This window comes from Branchiostoma belcheri, unplaced genomic scaffold (genome assembly GCF_001625305.1).
Source record: "Branchiostoma belcheri isolate BF01 breed outbred unplaced genomic scaffold, Haploidv18h27 scaffold16, whole genome shotgun sequence".
Taxonomy (NCBI): domain Eukaryota; kingdom Metazoa; phylum Chordata; class Leptocardii; order Amphioxiformes; family Branchiostomatidae; genus Branchiostoma; species Branchiostoma belcheri.
In genome coordinates, this window is record NW_017803046.1 from 3,823,309 (window position 1) to 3,844,129 (window position 20,821).

General features: G+C 40.6%; 1 protein-coding gene across 3 annotated transcripts; it reads right to left on the reverse strand.

The window, feature by feature from the left end:
• Positions 1-395: 395 nt before the first annotated feature.
• Positions 396-20,807, reverse strand: LOC109466023 (procollagen galactosyltransferase 1-A-like). Of its 3 annotated transcripts, XM_019763547.1 has the most exons (14): positions 20,552-20,807; positions 14,575-14,803; positions 10,483-10,617; positions 8,762-8,966; positions 8,321-8,440; positions 7,854-7,951; positions 7,353-7,459; positions 7,022-7,154; positions 6,433-6,560; positions 4,809-4,856; positions 3,718-3,921; positions 3,000-3,112; positions 2,168-2,203; positions 397-616 (listed from the first exon to the last, which is right to left on the reverse strand). In XM_019763547.1, the coding sequence occupies exons 1-14, from the start codon at positions 20,791-20,793 to the stop codon at positions 480-482; spliced, it is 1,935 nt and encodes a 644-aa protein (XP_019619106.1). In that variant the 5' UTR covers positions 20,794-20,807; the 3' UTR covers positions 397-479. The 3 variants fall into 3 exon arrangements, with proteins under 3 accessions (XP_019619107.1, XP_019619106.1, XP_019619108.1); XM_019763548.1 differs by lacking the exon at positions 2,168-2,203 and having other exon boundaries at positions 396-616; XM_019763549.1 differs by lacking the exon at positions 4,809-4,856.
• Between the last annotated feature and the right edge of the window lie 14 nt (positions 20,808-20,821).

A 20,821-nucleotide genomic window follows, 5' to 3' on the forward strand; every position in this document is an offset into this window, starting at 1 on the left:
TAATTAATGTCCTATACAACTCTTGAATATCAAACCAATTATTCCTACCCAGCTCCAACTCTTCAGCTCCACGTTAAAATTTTGCAAAGCAACAAAAGACCTAAATCAATCTCATAATTATACATGTAGCTTATCATGGCACCAATCATGGCACCAAACCCACCTCCCCTCCCCCCAAAAAATGCTGTTCTCTTGTATAAAGTAGTGCCTATGGTAACACATTGGCAGAACGTACTGCACCTGCACAAAACCCGTAATGTATTGTGCATAGCACTTTGGCAGAATGCCTCATATAAGGTTGTATTTGTGTATATAAGGTTTACATCCCGTCTGTAGTTTCCAAATGTTATGTCCGAAATTCTGATGCAACGTTGACCAAACACTCAACGAAAACCGTGAAAAGTCAGGGTATCGTGCAGGCACAGTATGTTCTGCCGACGTGCTGGTGTGACTATGGTTCTGCACTGCTCCTGCGTTCATCAGAGCTCCCCACCGTGCGATGACGGCTCCCCGTCTGGTGTGGGCAGACCTTCGCTGGGCCCCATGGCAGGGACGGTCGGCTTGTCTCCGCTGTCAGCCTTGTCAAGGTCAGGCACGATGGGAGAGGAGCCCGTGTCTGTTGGGAGAGAACAAAACTCGTTCTGAATAAAATGGTCAAGAAGTCTTCACTTAGGTTGGTGAGGGTTAGACATCCAGGTAATAAGATATGCCAAAAAACAGTTACTCAAACAACTCAACTCAAGAACAAGTTCTCTAGTGTCACTGACGAAAGGTGGTGGATGCTACCATTTGCTGAATCACATCCAGTTGCTTGAGTAACTGTTTATTGGCAAGTCTTCACTTATCTCTTGTCTAACAGGTCCGAGACATCCAGATTTTTAGCAACCAGAGAGGACTAAAGGCAAATGGAGATTTGTATACATGTATGGTAAATATGGCAAAAAGCTCTTTTTGTTTTTGTCAAAATAATATAGACAATCATTCTCAATGGCTAAGTTTTGGAGGGCTCAATGTTTTACGATGGAACATAACTCATAACGTTCCTCATGAAGTGGTCAAATTAGGCGTGTCACATTAATGTCATGTACATGTATATTAGACTGTTATAATAGCCTGGTATCTACCCATATTTATTTACCTGGTCCCTATCCAGAACCTGTTGCAAATATGATAACAGGTTTTGGTTACATAGGAAGAGGGTATCTAAATACAGATGGATACCAGGCTATATGAATATCAGATATTAATATTGTGAAACAATGGAGCATGGTCTGAAATAGCCTGGGTACCATCCAATTTTGCTCCACTATGCAAGAAAAAAATCCATTTTTTCTAGTGTAGCAGAGCAAAATACAGATGGTACCCAGCCTAGGTCTGATATAGAGGTAAGCCAAAAACGTGCTTTAAGTGGCTTGGCATTCATGATGCAAGTGTTGCAGGCTGAGTGATAACAGCAGCAACATTGTCAATCCACCCAACATCCACAAACTCATGTCCACAAACTCAAGTCCATGGCAGGAGAGTACAGTATATATAACTGTTCCCCTTAGTCTCTTAGTGTGACCTGTCAGTGGTTAGTTTTGTAGATCCAGTCAATAAGGCAGTTCACAATTTGAACTGTGCATGCATGAAGTCAGGACATGTTTACTTCTTTTGGGGCTTCAACTTTCCCATAATGCATCACACTGCTTACGTGCAATTCAAACTGTGAACCAGCTTATTATTGTGTCTTTTTTTTATTAATAATCTGCCATTGAAACCTTTGAAGGGCTTCTCAAATCAAGTTCTGACTTTTACTTGGATTTCAAAAAGTCAAAAAGGTGGGGCCTTTAGTCAAGAAATATAGTACAAATTTATGGCTGGAAACTGGACTGTAGGACAGCACTTGACAGCAACATGACAGTTTATATGGCAACAGGCACTTTTATACTGTCTTTACAATGTTTGTATGTCCTGCTGTGGTTGTGTTAAGCTGTCAAAGCTTGGAACTGAAGGTGACATGAAGCCATGACCAAGGTGTTGAGGACCAAGCTGGTGATGGGAAACATCTGTGCATGGATCGTGGAACATAAAATATGGTTTCAAAGAAAAAAATAAAAGGATTATAAGCCTGATGAGTACTGGTATTAGTGGCGGTAGGACCAAACCTTGCAATCTTGTTACTCACCCTCTTCTATGACCAGCCTTGAATCAGGAGCAGCTTCTGTATTTTGTACAACAAGTTCTGATTTCGTGATTTGGCAAATGTTTCTATGTAATACTATGTCCATGTCAATGTCAACGTAATGCACCTTTTACCTTTGTGTCATGCCATAAGTATAGGGTGTCTGCACATAGAATTTTTGTAAAGTAAAAAATTTCAACACATAGAACAATGATTTAAGATAGAGAAGAGAAAAAACTAAGCATGTTAGTTAATGGGAGAATTATAATATACTACTCATAACATTCCTCACAATGTAATTAAGTCTTTGAACTGCCAAGTTGTACATCATCATGGTTTAGCAAGTGCAAACACCCTATAGACTGTCCATTACAAGTACATGTACTCTAACCTCTTTTAACAGTAGACTGACTGCCCTCATGACTTCACAAATCTTACTTCAAGTCTAAGGGAGCTCAGTTTAGACATATATAAAGCCCCTGTCACACACAACTGACTGTGACCTCCTGACCATCTCAAGACCATGGTCGGGACTTAGTCGTGAGCAAAGTGGCAAGGTTGCCTACTGAATTTTGAAAAATCATAGTCAGGAAAGTCATATTCGGCTTAGATGAAATCAGAGGAGACAACTTTCTGCCCTTTGGTGTAACACACCAGATTAGCAGGTATGCGGCGTGGTGTAACTTTGACTTAAGAACTGAAAGTATACTGGGATTGATTTTTAGCTACTGCCAACTCAGTGCTAACCATGGTTGGGGAGTGGTCGGGAGAAAAGTCATGGGATCCCGAAAGTGTGACAGGAGCTCAAGATGACAGAGCAGAAAGCCTAACTCACCTGTGTCAGTGATGTAGTTAGCCTCCCCAGTGTAATGGGTTGGGTAGATCATCAGGGGTTCTGCTGAGAAAGCCTTCAGGTCTCTTGGCTCAAAGGCATACATGTACTTTGTACTGTAGGACAAAGTTAATGAGCATAGAAAGGCACAGATCCGTTAAACTTCGAACTAGCATGACATGGCTTTAGCAAAGCAAACAATGTTGACACAAAGTACCTATTTCAGCATTAACTTTACTTCTATTAGTCTACAATCAATATAATTATATATACAGTATACTGTAAAATAGTTTTAGTCTTTCCTCCAAATTAAACTGAAATGGACTGATAAGAACATCATGCAATTAAGAACTGTTTCTACCCCCCCATCTCCTGTCAGTCTCCAAATGTCTGTCTGCATATTAGGATCACATGTTCAGATTCCACATCATTTGTCATTAGGAGTGGCAGAAGTGGCTGAAAAGCGTAGTAATAGGTCAAATAGACAGATATCATGCTAGGGGAGTAGTTGGTCCAGACCTTCTAGACAGATAACATGTCAGGGGAGTTGGTCAAGATCCTTTAAAAAGAAAGGACCAGCTCTCCTGGCATGTCCAGCCAATTTCTAATATTTCAGCCACTTCTGAAGCCTCAGGTAGAGGCTAGCAGAGGTCCTCTCCCCTCCTACTGAAAATAAAACCACTCAATGGAAGTTCCAGTATCCTGGAGGTGTCCCACTTACTCTGGATGGTCATCAAACATCATGGGTAAGAACTCGTCCACCGGGATCATTTTGGTGAGGGGTTTGACATCCAGCAGTTTCTTGGCCCCCCTCCAGGTGATCATGTATCCCAGCGTCCAGTAGGAGTAGGTGACGTGGATCATGGTGGTGGTGCCGAGCACCCAGTGTTCTCCCTCCAGCTGCATCCGCTTACGACCTACGTAACTGTCGCCAACGGAAACGCAATGAAACGCATCTAAATACAATGCTGAGAATGGCGAGGGGATTCAAAGTGACAGTTAAGTGTTGTATAAGTGTTGGGATTGATAGACCTAAAGTCCACCGTACACTCTGACACAATTCCCTCAGCTGTATCTGTATCTTCCAGTAAGGAAACCTTATTCAAGTCCACCTCAGTGTCACTGCATACACTATGATACAGTTGATTTGAGGTCTGTCAATCCCAATACCTGACAGTACGTTTTGTATTCGTAGTTAAGGCTTGAAAGCAATTTGTGTAGTATCACTTGATAGTGTCTTCACTTGATAGTGTCTTTTTAGACTAGAGAAAGTGGCCAAGAGAAAGAAAGCTACTGATTTAAGGTCATTTCTATTAGTCATTACAACTAAATGGTTAATCTATATTTGGAGTCAGTGTTAAAGAGAAGGTCACTGCTGACACAGAAAGTATGGTGCTTTCTGATCCACATTACTGCCTTTGTTTGTCTGATAGGCCCTTTTTGTAAGATCTGAGCATTACAGGTTTTTTCCACTAAAAATCTTGCAAAGAGGGCCTGAAGTGAAATCGAACCCATTTCTTTTTCAACATGTATTGTTTAGGTGAGATGGAGTAAAAAATACTGGTACCACATCTGTGTGTGTGAGTGCAATCCATTCCACACATTCAACTTTTTCAAGTTTGTCTGAAAAAAAAACTGAGAGAAATGTATTTCTGAGGATGGAATGATGAAGCCATGATCATGAAATGTTATTAGTCTTGGTCTGCTACCTCCTTGTCCACCAATGATAAAACATGCCTCTGGCAGTTTTCATTTTTGTTTGTCAGCCCTATAGTATTCGTCAGGGTCAAAAGCACACATTGGTAAACCCACCCCAGGCCTGGCCTCTGTTCAGGAACAACTTTCTTCCTCCCGATGTATCTAGACAGGAACAGAGAAGAACACAGAGTACTTCCCTATTAGTCAAGATGATGGTCCTCCAGAAAGGAGGAAAATTCTCATGAAACCTCTAGAAAATGTCTTAAATTTTACTGTATAATAGAATCCAGTTACCAGTACTCAAACTTTACTCAAAAGGCCCTATCTATGAAGAAACCATATTTTACTGATGGCTGCGAAGAACAGTCAAAAGACTCAAAAGATAAAGATTTTGGTGTACAAGATATTCCAAAACTACATTATTCTTGTTGATGTTTTGTTTTAGCAAAACTGGTCATGATAAATCAACTTATATATTTATCATTCGGTATGAACCTATGTATTTATTTTCTAATAACTATACAGAGAAAACAAATATCATTGATGTTGGTATTTTTCTATGCTTTTCACAATGGTTTCTATATTCAGGTCAGTTGTCCTTCGTAAACAAGTTATCTTCTATGTTAAAGCATAAAGAACAGCACATTAAGCAGTTAAGTCCACATCTAAAAAGTGCCTGGGGTCTGAGGATAGTTTCATTGTCATATTATTTAAGGGTACAGAAAAAGGATTGAAAGAAACCGGGGTATTTAATAGCAGCAGCTCAACTTGGTTAGCATAAGGACCTAATGTCAGTCAACTGTCTTTTATTGGGGTAAATAACGTCTGGTCACCAGGGCTTGAAATATTTTTGGGGATAAAAACTGGTGCAGGTAATATGGAAAATTACCAGCATTTGACAACTTTACCTGTGCTACAGACATGACCATTTTCCTTACTTTTCAGTACATTGTACATTACAAAGAATGTTTTGAAATTGGTCCATTTGGAATCTTATTATCTGTTACATATAAATTCAAGAATGCTGCTATGAAAATTTCAATTTGAAAGTAAATTTGGCCCACTACTTGCCATATGTCACCATAATGTTGTGGACTGTTTTTACGATGGACCAGTACAGGTAGACATCAGAAGTGCCTGCAGTAAGCTGCATGTACAGGTGGTATTTCGAGCCCTGTAATTCTACTATCAGCGGGAGAGTGAGATGAAAGCTGTGATGAAAAGCCCAGTCAGGTTGTGAAATGTTTTGAAAGAAAAAGGATAGCAAAAATATGGGAGAAGTAAAAATAATAAAAGAATGGAGATGGGGGTGGGTGGGTGCAATGTCAATTACCTCGAATTCTGTCAAAAATAACAGCCTCTTACATAAAAGGTACATGTATGCACATCTTTTCACGGTTCTCATTGCATGATGGAAGATGAAGAGCACTATGGGTAGTGCAGGGGGCACAACACCATAGACTAGACACAAACTTACACATGCACTGCATGAGGGTTGTCATGGTAATGATGTTTTTACCCATAGTGCCCTGCATCTCCCAGCATGCAATGAGATCCGTGAAAACTCTATGAAAAGAGGAATAAATCCTCTTATATCAGTCAATCTGTTTTACCAACTTCACAGTCAGACAAAAATGCCTTCAATTGGCCAGAAAACATGTTTGACACCATCTGTAAGTTGGTTTAACTGTGTTTGAATTTTTGAATTTTGAATGGAAGATTTCCCATGAGTCCTTACATGAGGTCCCAGTCCAGCCGGATCTCCTCAATCTCATTCAGCATCTTGTACATCCTCCGCTTGAAGAAAGGCTCAAATCTGATGTCATCCTCAAACACAAGAACCCAGTCCAGGTTCTTCTCTACCATCTGTGGGACAAGTTAGAGGAATTTCATACTGGTCACTGAGTACTGAGGAGAGATTTGTCATGAGAATTGATTATAGTGTAGTACACGTATCACAACATGTGATACTATTTACAGTAATACTGTAAGAATCAATAAAAATCATAGGTCTTATCAAGAGAAATGGACAAATGAGAGCTTAGTACATCTACATGTATGAGTAATGTAACTACATTGCCACCATATTTGACCTTCTGATCTGTCACTTTACAAAAGTTGTATTGACGTCTTCTTAGCGGATATGCAAGTACATGTACTGTACTATTATCCAAGCTTTCGGCAAATGTATCAATCAGCTACAGTATACAAGAAACCTTCACTGTCATCTACCAACAGAACTTAAGGTGTACTACATATTCTGTCTAACAGTTCTAATGTACTTTGGGTACAATGGGTCAAGACTGTAGTTCACTCAGAACCCTTACCTCTTCCCAGATTTTGTAGTGACTGAGAAAACAACCAATCTCTCCCATGGTCATACTTCTGTCAGCCCAAGGGTCCTTATACTCTGGTAGGACTGTCACTCCCATTTTTTTCAACACAGAGGCATTCAGAGTCCTGAAAAGCATTCAGAGTCCTGTTTTTTTTGCTTCTAGACATCTTGTCAACAATAGGTCACAAAAATCAATGATTTTATTCTATCAAATTTACAGTACTAGATACAACTGTCTACAGACTGAACACAAGTTGAACCCAATGTACCATGATTAGATATGGACAAAAACAGGCATAAGAAGTACATGTACATCTACTTACAGTCCATCCACTGCCTCCATGAGTTTGAAGTCCAGCCCTATCTCCTTCAGGGTGTGCACCATTCTTTTCCTCCGCTCTGGACGACGCTTCAGGTTGATCACATAGATCTACAGGGAGGACAAAAAAACACAGCAACAGGAGTTTTAGATCCAAAATGACATAACGCTGTCTTAGCCTTTTTATACATACTTAATACATTCAATACATGGCTTTTTTTACCCTATACAGGACTCGAAATTCATTTTTGGGAATAGGAGCTCTGGGTGCATAAAAACTTTTTTTGGGTGTATCCTATATAGCTATAAAGTAATCTTAACAAAAATTTTATTACTTTTCTGACACTTGATGTATACTAGTATCAATTTAATATCTTTTACATACGTTAATGAAAATATTTGGGTACACCCACAGAAAAAAATTGGTGCACAAAGGTGCACCCAGTATTTCAAGCCCTACTATTGATCCTTATCATATTGAGAAACCGGTTGTGCATGTATGTACCTCATCGAAGCCCATCTTGGTGACAGTTTTGTTGGGAGGTGAGATGTGAGCAGATGGCACCAGGGGGTCAAACACGTAGCCTTCTGGTGTGTCATGTGCTGTGGGCAAGAAAGACATGTTCTGACAAAACATTATAAAAATCACCCTCCCACAAGACTTTTTTCACCCCTGGTCATGCACAGGGTAATATACGTCAACGAGCATGATCAGTTTTGGCAGTGACCAGTTTTCTCTTGAATACTAAATCCTGTATGAATTGTGAATTCTGAATCTATGCATATTTCTTTCTAACTTAGTTCCTAATTCCTACAGTACCAATCATCTCTCGAGATGGAAGTATGCCTACCTACAATGTATCTAATTCCTAACACCACATTGGAAAGTACTAGGTACATAGCCTTTAACCAATGTGTATTATAAATGCACAATCTATACGAGAAGACAAAGCATGAGATGAAGCTGCTTACACATTTCGTCCAGGAGGATCTGTTTGAACTTGAGAGTTTCCTCGTCGTGGATCATGTTTTCATCCAGTGCTGACGGCAGGAACCCAAACTCCTCTGTGTTCATAATGAACATCTCCATCCCTGGAACAACAGTGAGGATGTTAAAACTTTTGTCCAACACGAAGAATAAAATTGTTCTCACCTGGAGCTTTCAACCAGTCATTCTGGTCTTCTTCAATAGACTGACCCAGTGAGACTTGGCTTGACACGTGGCTTCTCTGAAGTACTAGTGTGACGTCAACATACACATCAGAGTACCCAGATACCTTTGTGGTTCAAAAATATCTGCTAAACAATGTCGGGCCCCCACCAACAAATCATGGCCATAGCATGTTCATAACAAACAAACACAGGCATGCACACACACTGACCCAAAGATGAGGGTACGATGTCCAAACTGACCTGAAGTCCTGGCTGACCAGGCAAACTGTATGATGTCGTCCTCGGGGCCAAAGTAGTCCTCAGCAGGAGAGTCATAGTTGAGCTGCTTGGCTCCCTCCCTCCTCAGGTCCACCAGGTAGGTGGAGTGCACCATGGGTACTGGGAACACGCCTTTTCTTTTCCTCTCCACGGTCGGCATGTACTCCTCAGTACGCATGTAGTAACCCTGGGGCCACAGACATGTTAGTGTAACTATGGCTGTTCACCAGTATGATACAATGTACCATAGAAATCCTAGGTGCAATACCGAATGTCAAATTGAATACCATATATCATTTTTTAGAACATGCAATTCTAACTACAAAAAATGAGAACAATAAAAATATTGTCTATGCATGAAAATTGGTGACATATCAGAAAATGATCAAGTTCAGGTCTTTTCACGAGAGTATAGGCTCTCTAAATGAGATACCGAAAGTCCAAATAGCTGTTTCCAACTTTCCAGATATGCTTTCAATTGAACCTTTTGCATTTGAGAAAGAAGTTGAAAATGCTACAAAGGATAAAGTCATGGTCATCTGAGGATAGGTATAAAAGAGAACAATCTGGGTTGCATCCTTTTTGACCTTTGGTTTCAAGGGATTTGCTGCAGAGGATGAAGTCAGTGGGAAGCCAGCATGGAGGCTGGATCTTGTGAAAGCACAACGACTCAAGATCAACAGTAAGCACCTGTTCCCTTGTAAGCTGGTGACACCCTTACTTACAGAACATCACGCAAACATGAGAACATTGCAGTGACTGTGTTTTCCATTTAGTAGTATCATTTAACTGGTATAACCGCCACTCAGCATAACATAGTGGTCAGCTTGTTGGCTAGGAATTTCCAAATCAAGGTGATCTTAAAGGAAATGAACAAATGAAATTCAGATCTAGACGACATACACTGAAGCTTTTACACGTAGACATTCCTAAAAAAAAGCATGTGAAATTTTGGAAATCAGAAAATGGTATGATTAAAAGAAAGAAAGAACCAGGATAAAGGAATATAAATTTTTAGATCCACTTTCAGCTAAAACATAGCTACTTCGGCACACGCCACAGCAAGAAGAACAGGTGCTATATGTCGTGAAGTTCAATGACCTGGAGTTATTCTCCCTGCCTTTTATCACTAATCGGTATGATAAAAGGTGACCATGGCTAACAATGTCTGGTCCTAGGGACAGTAGCCTTTCTGTCATAGCGTGCCAGTTGTGTGAGCTACATCAGACAAGGACTTATACTCCTGACCTTATAGTCCAGAAACAGGGTTACTAGCCACTAGAGAAAACACACTATGCTATGGTAGGAAAGACCTGCAGAGAAAAAGAAAGCATGAAAGAGATCAAGGTCTCAAACCAGTCACGATAGGCGAGAGGTAATAAGTAGAAGCAGACATGATGTAGCGTGAGTAAGTCCAGTGGTTGTATGTTGTCCCCACCTCAGGACCAATAGGTTTGGAGTTCAAATCCCGGATATTGTTCTTTGCTCAACTTCACACGCAAGTGTTCCAGTTGTTAGATCTACGTTGATTAAAAAAGAGCATTTGGTCCAAACAACTACCCTGTAAAATTTCGTACATTTCCTCTGTCTTCCGGTCACTAACAGTGGAAAATTAGCTCCTCAAAAATAAACTCGGAAAAACTGGTGCTGGCCCTAGAGACTCTATAGCCCTGGTTTGAGACCACGTTCCCATCCAGACGTACCTTTTCCGTCATGCCGCACCAGAAGTTGGAGTACGCTGTGCTGCTCTCCAGCATGGGTGCGATGATGGGTCTATTCTGTGCGATCAGGAGCTTCATGGTGCGAGGGTTGGTCACCAGGTTATCCGCATCCAGGAACTGTCAGTCATGGAAACATAAACATCCGTAGTGTCAACACATGTCAGTCATAGCAACAGTGCTGCAACACTTTTTTTTTACAGTTGATAGGATATACAATGTAATTGTGCATTTCTCTGTTAAAGTATAATTTTACACAATGCAAGATGCTTTTGTAATAGCCTTGCCACAGCTTGCTTTTTTAACCAAACATACCATGCCAGGTCACCCCTACTCCTCTCCATAAGTGTGTTGGGTTCTTTATTGCTCATTGGCTTGATACAGTACTTGAGGTTAACACCCAATCCTCCCTACAGGACTGTTGGCTTTATGGTCCAAAATGATGATTGGGTGTCCAAGGTGACTGACTCACGGAATTTGATCCAAGGAGGTAGCACAGCTTAATCAAAGGGTCATTTTAGAATGATGTTCAGGTCTCTAACTGTCCTTTCAATTTGCTTGTAATGAGCTGCCATACAGTGTAATTTGATTATTGTCATTAGGTAATTGAAGAAAGCAATAGAAGGAATCCCTAGTGCATGTACTTCCATGACGTTATAAGAAGATTAAACTCTACCCTGATTTCCTTGCTTGAGATCTTGCCCTGACCCCCCAGCTAGATTTGACCAGATAAATACGGCATGTGCCAACTCATTCAGAATACTGTAAATTTCCTTTACTACTACATGTAGTACTTTCACATTTATATTTCACAGTAGGACGGAAAAGAAGGTTTTAAGATCGCGGCTGAGAAACTTCTGTAGTACAGTAGTCATACAAGGGAGACATATTCACTGTGTCATGAATTTGCATGAAGAGAACACTGCAAAAACTGTGGAAAGAAAACCGCTGTGAAAGTCTCAAGATGTACAGTACTTAGACATGTGTCTTACAGTAAGCTAGCCAGCTGCATGCCCCCTTGTAGCTGCAGACAGCTCCTATAGGAGACACACTTCCCTCATCCTGACAGCTAGACACTGTCTGGTACAGTGAAAACAACTTCCATTAGGATACAATTTAGGAGTGCTGATGCAACAAAAATGGTGCCACAAATTTGGAGGAAGTCATGACCATGTCACATACCATACAAGTAGGGCATCAATCTACACTAATGATTTGATTGAATTTGTTAAAGCAGAGAAAATTGTTTGGACAGAAAACCCTAGACGACTTGTGGAAACAGTCAGACTGACTGGTACATTTACTGTGACCTTGCTCTTGCCTGAGGGAGACTATATATTCCCACCACATGGAGTCAATCAACCACAATGGATCCCTAGATGGGACAATGCTAAAAGCCTAATACTATAGCAGTGGTCGAAATACTTTTTTTCAGTGTTCTGCAATATTGCAGAAGAGTCAAAATTTTGTTCTGCAATTTGGAAATACTATACTATATATTTGGATATACTACAATCTTGCAGGTTAATAAGCATGAACTACTGATTGATATGCAAATTAGTGAAGACAAATTTTTGGAAGTCCAAAAGGAAACAAAAGATAGACAAGTCAAGACAAAGTTGATGTAAATTAGTGAAGAAACTCCTGTTGTTTCAGAACAGGAGCTTAAGTGTTGTCTGTCCTTGGGGCCAAGAGCGCCAAATCCCAAGTGCCAATTTTTCCTGCTGCAAAATTGCAGATTGTATAAATTTTTCTTCTGCAATCTTTGAAATCTATCTGCAGATTGCAGACTGCAGACAGGTATTTCGAACACTGTATAGTAAAGAAGGGAAAGTTGTTGATCTCTTTTTTTGATAGCTAGTAGTGGAATACAACCTTGTCAAAGCTTACACCCCTATATTTTATACTCTTCTCAATACATGTAAATCTATTGGGTTCTTTTACGTGCAGAAGTTTGATACCTAAGGCTAGCACTTGATCTTCCCTATTCGGGACCACCAGATTTACGTCAGTGTCTGAAACTCTCAGTGAAACCCCTCACATTGTGACCAAGCAGGTTGGAACCCTCACTCTTTGGCTCCACATCCATATGTAGGATTTCATCCATATGGCCAAGCAGTGGGGTTGCTTACATGGTAGCAGTTAGTAAGCAGTGACAAATTTGATCCCTTTGAATAAATATGCTGTTAAAATGGACTCAAAAGACGTCATGTCTCTTATGCATGCGTGGGACAGAAGGCTGATGTCCCTTCCAAAGGATATGGTATTACTTAAAATTTCACAAATACGTCCAAGTCAGCACCAGAAGTGACCTTACAGTCTGGTCAAACAGAGGTTGGCTGGGGTCAACTTGTCAGTTGACTGAGGCGAGAAGACCCAGACTGCACTTGGAGAGTGACTACCTTGGACACGCATCTTCTAGAGAACTCTCTCGTACTTTAAGAGGAAAGTACAGTAACTATTCAATAACAAATCAAAGTTTGAAACCTCCATGAAGTATGTAAAAAGCTGATTCTGTGCATATTCAGAAATTATTCTATTACTTCCTCCCAGCCTGCAGCAAGACCATTTTGGCCTCCAATTTGACCTTCCTGTCAGTCTGCAGTTACAACTTACACCATTTCTCCCATCACTTCTCACCTCAACTGTGACTCTAGAGTACTGTACTCAAATAACTAGACACACAAACGAACAAACTTCCTAACAATAGAACCTCCATACACCAAAGTAAAAAGAAAGCTCTTCCATTAGCTATATCAAGGTCAAGGTAAAAGATTTAGAGCATTAAAACCTATTGGATGCTTTGGAGCTCAGAGTTCATTGACCCCTGGTAGTGATCATGTGTTGATCACATGCTCAGCCCACAGCACATGAACTACATCATGACCTCTAGTAACCTCACCACCTGTTTAGACTAGAGGCAGCCAGACTGGAAAGGCAGCCATTCCAGAGTTGGGGGTTACTTATATACCCTACTAGCCTGGAAGCTTTCCAGGTCAGCTCAGTTCCCATTTTTCACTCCAGTCCATCAGATCATAGCGAACGTTAAAACTCTTGCCAACATGGCACACAGCCTGTACGTACATGTATATCATCATACAGTACACTTTTGGTGCTTACATACAGAATTCCTTGGTGTGTCGCCAAGCTAAAACCATTGCTCAGACAAAATGTACTTTTGACCTTCTAGGCTCGATAAAGCATGTAAAATGTTTTCTTGCCCTCTCAGCTAATATTTCAGAGATATCTGAGGAGGGTCAGCATGGGGGGATCCTGCCAACACTTAGCGATAAACTATAAGGACGATGCATACACCAGTAAATTTAGGAGGCCAATTTAAATTCAAACCACTCACAATGTTGAAAAGAAGGCTTCCATGGTAGCTTAGCTCCCTGGCATCTCTGTTTCTCCTAGCAATCCTGGTAAAGCCTAGAGTAAAGCTATTGGTCTGTTCTTTATTTCCTGTTCAAACATATCCCAGGGCATACACATGTCTGTAATTAGGGCATTGATATGAGAATGATGAGAGTCCTGTTGACTGGGTCAGCACTGATAATGTGAAGACAGGTATGACTGGGTAGTATCTGTACAGAGCTAGTAGAGTACAGTGGACAATGGTGGAGTTCTTTAGTATAGTAGAAGACTTACATTGCGTTGTATTGCTTAGAAGGATTGGGTTGTGTAGTTTTGATCCATATCTCATTTTAATGAATAATGACATCCTGAATTCAGTTTTCCTTCCTTCCTTCCTGAATTCAGTTTACTGGTTAGAAAGACAGTAGATGACATCCGATTGATCAAAAACACGAGGGTCTAATTAAGTCCAAGATAACAGAAGGGATAAAACATTTTAACATTGGATAACAGCTGTATAAAGAATACTTTGGCCAAGCTATAAATTAATTAATTTTTGCAAGGATTTCATTTTATGAAACAGTCCTACTTTGTCCAAACACAAAGTAACCCAACCCCATAGGGTGTCTGCTACAGCACCAGTTACCATGGTGACAGACATCTGGTCCAGGTCATTGTCCTTATATGAAAGTGAGCAAAAACAAGGTAAACATAATTACTTACAAGCATGAAGTCTGCCCATCTTTTTCTGGCGTACTCCAGTGCCTGCTGTCGTAACTTGATGACGTGTCTTAGTCTGGTCTCCGACCAATGGTTGGCTCCCTCCTCATCAGGGAAGTAGTTGGGAGAGTCCTGGTGGTAATAGTCGACATGGTGGTACAAGTGCCCTACATGATCCAACCACTCCTGGATTACTGCTGATGTGTTATCTATGTTATGGTCACTCTGGATCCTGGAACAAGGAAAAAAAGGAAATATCAAGTTAGACCAATAGAAAGAAGGTATTGCTTTTGAAAGGTCTTGGCTTTATTATGGTCACTCTGGACCATAGCATGTTCAGAACTGGAGATAGTATAGGCACTGCAGTACCAAGGACAGCCACTAGCTATAGGAAACCCCAAATCACCATGACCTAATCTGATTACTTACTTACTTGGGCCCTTGGCCATAAATTAAATAAATAAATCCTGTTGAGACCTACCAAACATAATTATCAAATGTCATTGTTTCCTAACCAATTGTTACACTGACCAAAGTAGGTCAGAAACATGAATAAATATGACTTACTTTTTGGAATGAAATTTTATTGGAACAATATCTGCAATAATTTTATTGATGGTTGTGTTTTTGGTGGTGGGTAGGATACCGGTATGTTACTTACAGACAATAATATAAGTGGTTCAGTGTTGGAATCGATTCAAGCAAGAACTGTGGGGTTGCTGCATTCACAGCGGTCGCCATCTGGTCTACAAATATTTACTAGGCAACAGCTTGGAAGTTAGGAAATTGTGAAGGTACATGTATACCACTGACTCCACTGATCACTGCCAAATTGGCTCTGATCTACATGTACTGGCACTGATCTACATACTTGTAGATGTTGTAGAAGTTAAACCCTCACTGCTATGTATATACATGTACGTAGTATGTTGAGCCAAATGTGGCTGTGGTTTGGCTGATACCTGAAACAATTTGCGTGTCCAACTGTCTGTTTGAATCTGTCCCAACTTGGGAGGTGCGCACAGTGGTGCTGCCATCAGTGTCAGGCACACTTGGTTTGGTGAGTGAGCCAAGAAGACGGTATTGCCAAAAAGTCATTTGGAACCTTCAGCTACTATACCAGTCACATTAGAAATACCTACTTGTAGTAACCTTTTATTTACTAACAGTCAAAAGCTGCTACCATAAAGTTCCCAATTACATGCGGACTTTAAATAAAGCACTCCCAATTCAGTGGCAACTGCAGGCCAGACTGAAAAGTTGAAAGGAAAAAACAGTCTGTCCAGCTAGCCTTTTGGTGGCTTGCCAGGATGTTGACATCACCACTTCTAGAATTTCTTTCCAGATAAAATGCCTATTCTGCAGGATGCTAACAATAGTATGTCTATAAGCCTTGGGAAAACCGACACCGTTTGATAGGTCAAGCTGCTATGACCTTGGGGTGAACTTACGACCATCAACAAGTAATTGTGTACATATGTGCTGCTTACTTATGTGCTGTGTACATATGTAGAATACATTCAATTATACAATGTACATGCTGGGCTATCAGTAAGAAACTGTAATGCCATGCACAGTAGGTTACAACTATCAAGACGCCTAATGACATTTTACTACATTTTATGGGGAATTGGCCAGGGGTTTTATCTCAAAGCAGATGTTGGGGTAGAAATTTTATATTTTATTTGCCACTTCTGTTATCACTCCCACAAGAATCAGTGAAGCCAGTTTTGCACCTAACATCTGCTTTGAGAGTTTAGCTAGGATTGAGGTTCTGGATTTATGTTCTCTACATGATAGGGTCATGGTAAACACTGTTTAATTTGTACTTGGTAATGCCCTTATCATTTGTGTTCTTGAGCAAAAGGTCATTGACTCTCGGCTGTCAGACAACATGCTGTATCCTTCCTCTGTGTTATAAGCACAGCTGCTGCCATACCGGCTTCTAAGTTCCTTACAACAACATATAGGAGTTGCAAGATTTTATCTGAAGTCCCGATATTGTAAATCCATACTGTTTGGCCCTCAGAAACTCAATGTTCCTTGACACAGAGGAACTATGAGAGGAATTTCTAGAATGACCCTATCGGATGCACATGTCAAGTGCTGGGTTTAGGTTGTGGCCTGGCCTTTCAACTGGAGACATGTAGACTAAACATACAAATGGACACTTAGGACAGACATAGCCCAAGCTTATTGGAGGAGAATTTAGAGTTAGTTCACATTGACAATGCCACTATTGTTTTTAGTATAAGAGTCTGCAACTGTTCTTTCGCAATGTCTAGACAGAAAGGTAGCTATAGTGGGGAAAGGAAGTGTCTGTATCAACCATAGTATGACAGAGCGTACTTGTGGTGTGGCAAGAGGTCACCATGTAGTCAGCAAACAAGAGACCAAGACGACGGTTTCACAATTTATGATACTTCTCCTTCTAGTAGTGCTGGTGAGATACAAAATGGACAGCTTTGACCATGAACATCTCTAACAACTCTAACAGTCTCTAACAACTATGAACTACAAACCTGGCAACTTGAGATTTCTCATAAAAGACTGATACACAAACCAGCTGTAACAGTGCATATTTGTAATGGTCCATCCAACTGAACCCATTCCTACATGTAACTACTGAGAAACCAACTGTGCTAATTGAAACAATATTTACCGTGACCTGTACTTAGTTCACAATGAGCAAAAGTGTACAATAAAGCCTTTTAAGGTCTTTCTACTCTACTCTAATTAATGGCAGTCTCAGCAGATGTTGCATGCTTTGCTACTACAATGTACTGTACATTCATTTACTTTCACAGTGATATTTTGTGGTAGGAGGGAAATGGGGATTTTTTTGCAGTGTTTTGAGTTTGTGGTTGAAACAACTTTTTAGTTCAGTAGAAAAGTAAAGTTTTGCATCATGACTTTGCTGTGCAGAGGTCACCTCAAACATAAAACCACAGCAAAAGCGTAAAGATTTAAAGTATTCACATAGACCCTACTACACTGATGTTCGTACCTTTGTTAGGAAACAGCTGTTGTAGGGTTGCCATGGTATCTTCTTTGTACAATGCTACAGCTGTGTTCTTCAAACAAATTGAGATTCAAACCATTATACACATCTAGATCACTAATGACCAACTTTTATGGCATGTTCTAAACATAATACACATCTAGTGCAAAAACGTGGGAACACAAGTAGCTACAGACTTTCTTTCTCATAGTGTCAATCCTTGATGTCACCTAGTTGACTAGAACCCTTTAGTAAACGAGAACCTTCCCTGAAGGATGACCCATGCCCTCAGGCCACAGGAGAAAACAGTTCTGGAACTTGGAAGGACATAAATCTCCTTTATACTTATAGAGTCACTATTACTTCAGTCTGTGGAGAATTGTAGGGGAATTGTAAGACCACCTGGCACCAGTTAGCATAAAGGGCTAAATACAAGTTAGCATTATCATTGGTTACAAATTACAATTGAATACTGAATAAAAAATCAGATATGTATTCTACTTTCATTGGTAGTTGCTAAGCAACAAAATGAAAATAATTTTGCGCCTACATAAAGTTTTTTGAGTTGTTGTGAATTTCTTGTTTATTCATTATTGTTATGTAATATATCACTGATTCTGTGTCTGTGTATTTTTCTACTTAGTACTGGCAGTGGCAGCCATAAGGCAACAGTCATGGATACAGCAGGAAACCGAGGACAGAAAACGAGATGACCTCTGTACATGTACTTCCTCCCAGTGTCCCAGTCCACCATTTCACTTTGTGTCAGTGTTACTCTACTACCTATGTATATTCAAATAACTTCAGACACACAAGCAAGCAAACAAACAAAATTTATCTCTGAACACAAAGAAACAAAGCTAGGCTGTCAAGGTCTGAGTCAAAAAGTTGAAACCAAGTCATTCACCCTATCATATATTTCTACTAACATTGGTTCTCCCTACAGTTGGCATTTTTTTGGCACTGCATATTCCACATCAATTTACATAAAAGGTTGAATGAACTCACAGTAAGGAAAAGGCGGTTGCCCTTGGTTACCAGTAGTAAGCACACCTGGCATTTTCCTGGCAAGCCCCCCTGGCAGATCAGAAAAATCTTGGAGTTGGCAGAACTAGGTCAACTGGAAATTTATTTGTAAGTCTAGCCAAATAAGGCTTGTCGCAAATCCCCGGCTAGTGTTGTAATTGGATTTGAACCAGCAGCCTATGTTTGAAAAAGGCCTTACCGAATGTCTGCTACAGTTTTTTCCAGGGTTAATCATGTATGCGATGTTGAGGAGGTTTCCTGAAGTTCAAGTGAGTTTGTCTGGTACCACCAGGGACTGAGCCAGTGGATGACTTCACTTGGTAAAAATGCGATAAGGCTTACCACATAACCATGAGGGAGTTTATGAAAGCTGCACTAAGTCCTTTTAAAAACCTCATTGGTTTGACCTTTTTGTCATAGGTTCAGTGAGAAATTGTTTGCTCCTTCTTATTCTAGACAAACTAAAACAACTTCTAAGACTGTTTTGATAACAAAGTCCCCCAGGTTTTTCATATGCAAAAGTCCATATTCCCTCCTCCTGGCAAACTGGTGTGACATTACTTACTACCTAGTAAAGGCAAGACTTCAAAAGGATGTGGCTATATTCAGTTCCACGTAAAATCCACATGAACACCTTCATAAAACCAGCACACAGTGCTAAAATCAAGTGTACTGTTTTTCTCCAATCTGATAGACCCTCTTCAAACAGAGATACTAATAGAAATGTGTGCTCTGTCCCAAACTGTTTGTTCTGGTGTTTGCATACTGACTCTATAATCAGATTAACGATCAATCACGGTCAGGCAATTAACTAGGAAGCTAGAACGGCTCTCTCAATGATCCTGAGAATGTAGCACTTGCATGTGCCCGGCCAGCCTGTTGACCTGGGACTGAACTGAAAGGATAAGCCTAAAACCAATGTACAGCAAAGGCAGACAGAGCAGAGTACATATAGAGTTCCCCAGGCTAGGTAGGGCAACATGTGCTGACAGAAAATCAGGAAACAATCAAGCTTCTGGATAAAGGAGACCCTGGGGACCAGATTATGCAGATGTTATTATTCTTACTAAACTAACACTGCCTACTGTCTATCATGTGCCTATGCCATAGTAGCTGGCCCCTTACTACCCTCCCTTACTCAGGATCCTACTACTACAACTAAGTAACACACTGATGCTGATTTTAGATTTGTGTTGATAATATTAGCATAGATATCATCAAGACAACTGATGATTTGCTATCAAGTGTCAGGTCATGTATGATACATAAGGGTGGCATCAAATTATGCAGATCCCTTTCTTCTTGTCTCCCACTACGTCATACCAAGGAATTTATACACAGACTTGGTCATACTTACAAAGCTCTAGAAAGAGTAGAAGTAGTATTTAAGTTAATGTGAAAAAAAGTTTCTCTTTTGATTCAACCAAATATGAGATTGATAAATGCATTATCTACTAGTATCTCACAATCATGCGGTAGTCTTTGAAGGCTCGGGCTGAGGTCTGTGGTTTTTCCTGCCCCGTCCCGCGTCTGTAGGGCGCGTACCGCCCCAGACAGACCATTATCTAGGACATCTGTGTCCACATGGCAGACCGTTAGAAACAGCCCAGAACGGGCACCAAAAAAGTCACCCTGCCTCGAGCCATTTCTGATCCGCAGTTTACCATAAAATATCGCTAGCATTACGGAACTTTTGATCGCATGTAAACCGCAAACCACTCCCGGAAATCCCAGCCAAGCGGAACGAAAAAGTTTTCTCCCCTGACCCTACCGCTGCAGATTCACCAAGTTGACAAAATCTAAACGTGATACGGCACTTGGCTTGATCTCGGTATACTAAAAGCTAAGCTGTGTTTGACATTGCACGCCTAGGTGAACAGAGACAAAACAGACCAACAATTGAACAGTGTTTTGTAAACAATAGGAATGAAATTTGCAGACGACGGAACTCACCAAAGTGCCATTCGGCTTTTCGGGTAGTCCTGACGCTCCAGGTACCCCAGAGTATATGGCAGGGAATGTGCCTTGTTTCTAGCCAGGATTGCAACAAAAATTGTCGGCCATTGCATTCTCTCGGGATCCAACGATTCTAGTTGTTCAAAGCTTCCCGAAAGTGTCCAGAATAGCGGTGTCAGCAGCAAAATAAAAGCAAATCTTAGCAGTGAAACGTGTACAATCCCCGAAATCGCCGCCATCTTTATGGAATCTGCCACTGCCTTTCTC

Excerpts from the sequence above, each read along its gene's own strand:
- LOC109466023 (XM_019763547.1), bottom strand. The coding sequence starts at position 20,793 with ATGGCGGCGATTTCGGGGATTGTACACGTTTCACTGCTAAGATTTGCT. Across the intron at positions 7,460-7,853 it reads CCAAGATGGGCTTCGATGAG|ATCTATGTGATCAACCTGAA; the intron begins GTACATACATGC and ends TCCTCCCTGTAG. Across the intron at positions 7,155-7,352 it reads ATGGAGGCAGTGGATGGACT|GACTCTGAATGCCTCTGTGT; the intron begins GTAAGTAGATGT and ends AATGCTTTTCAG.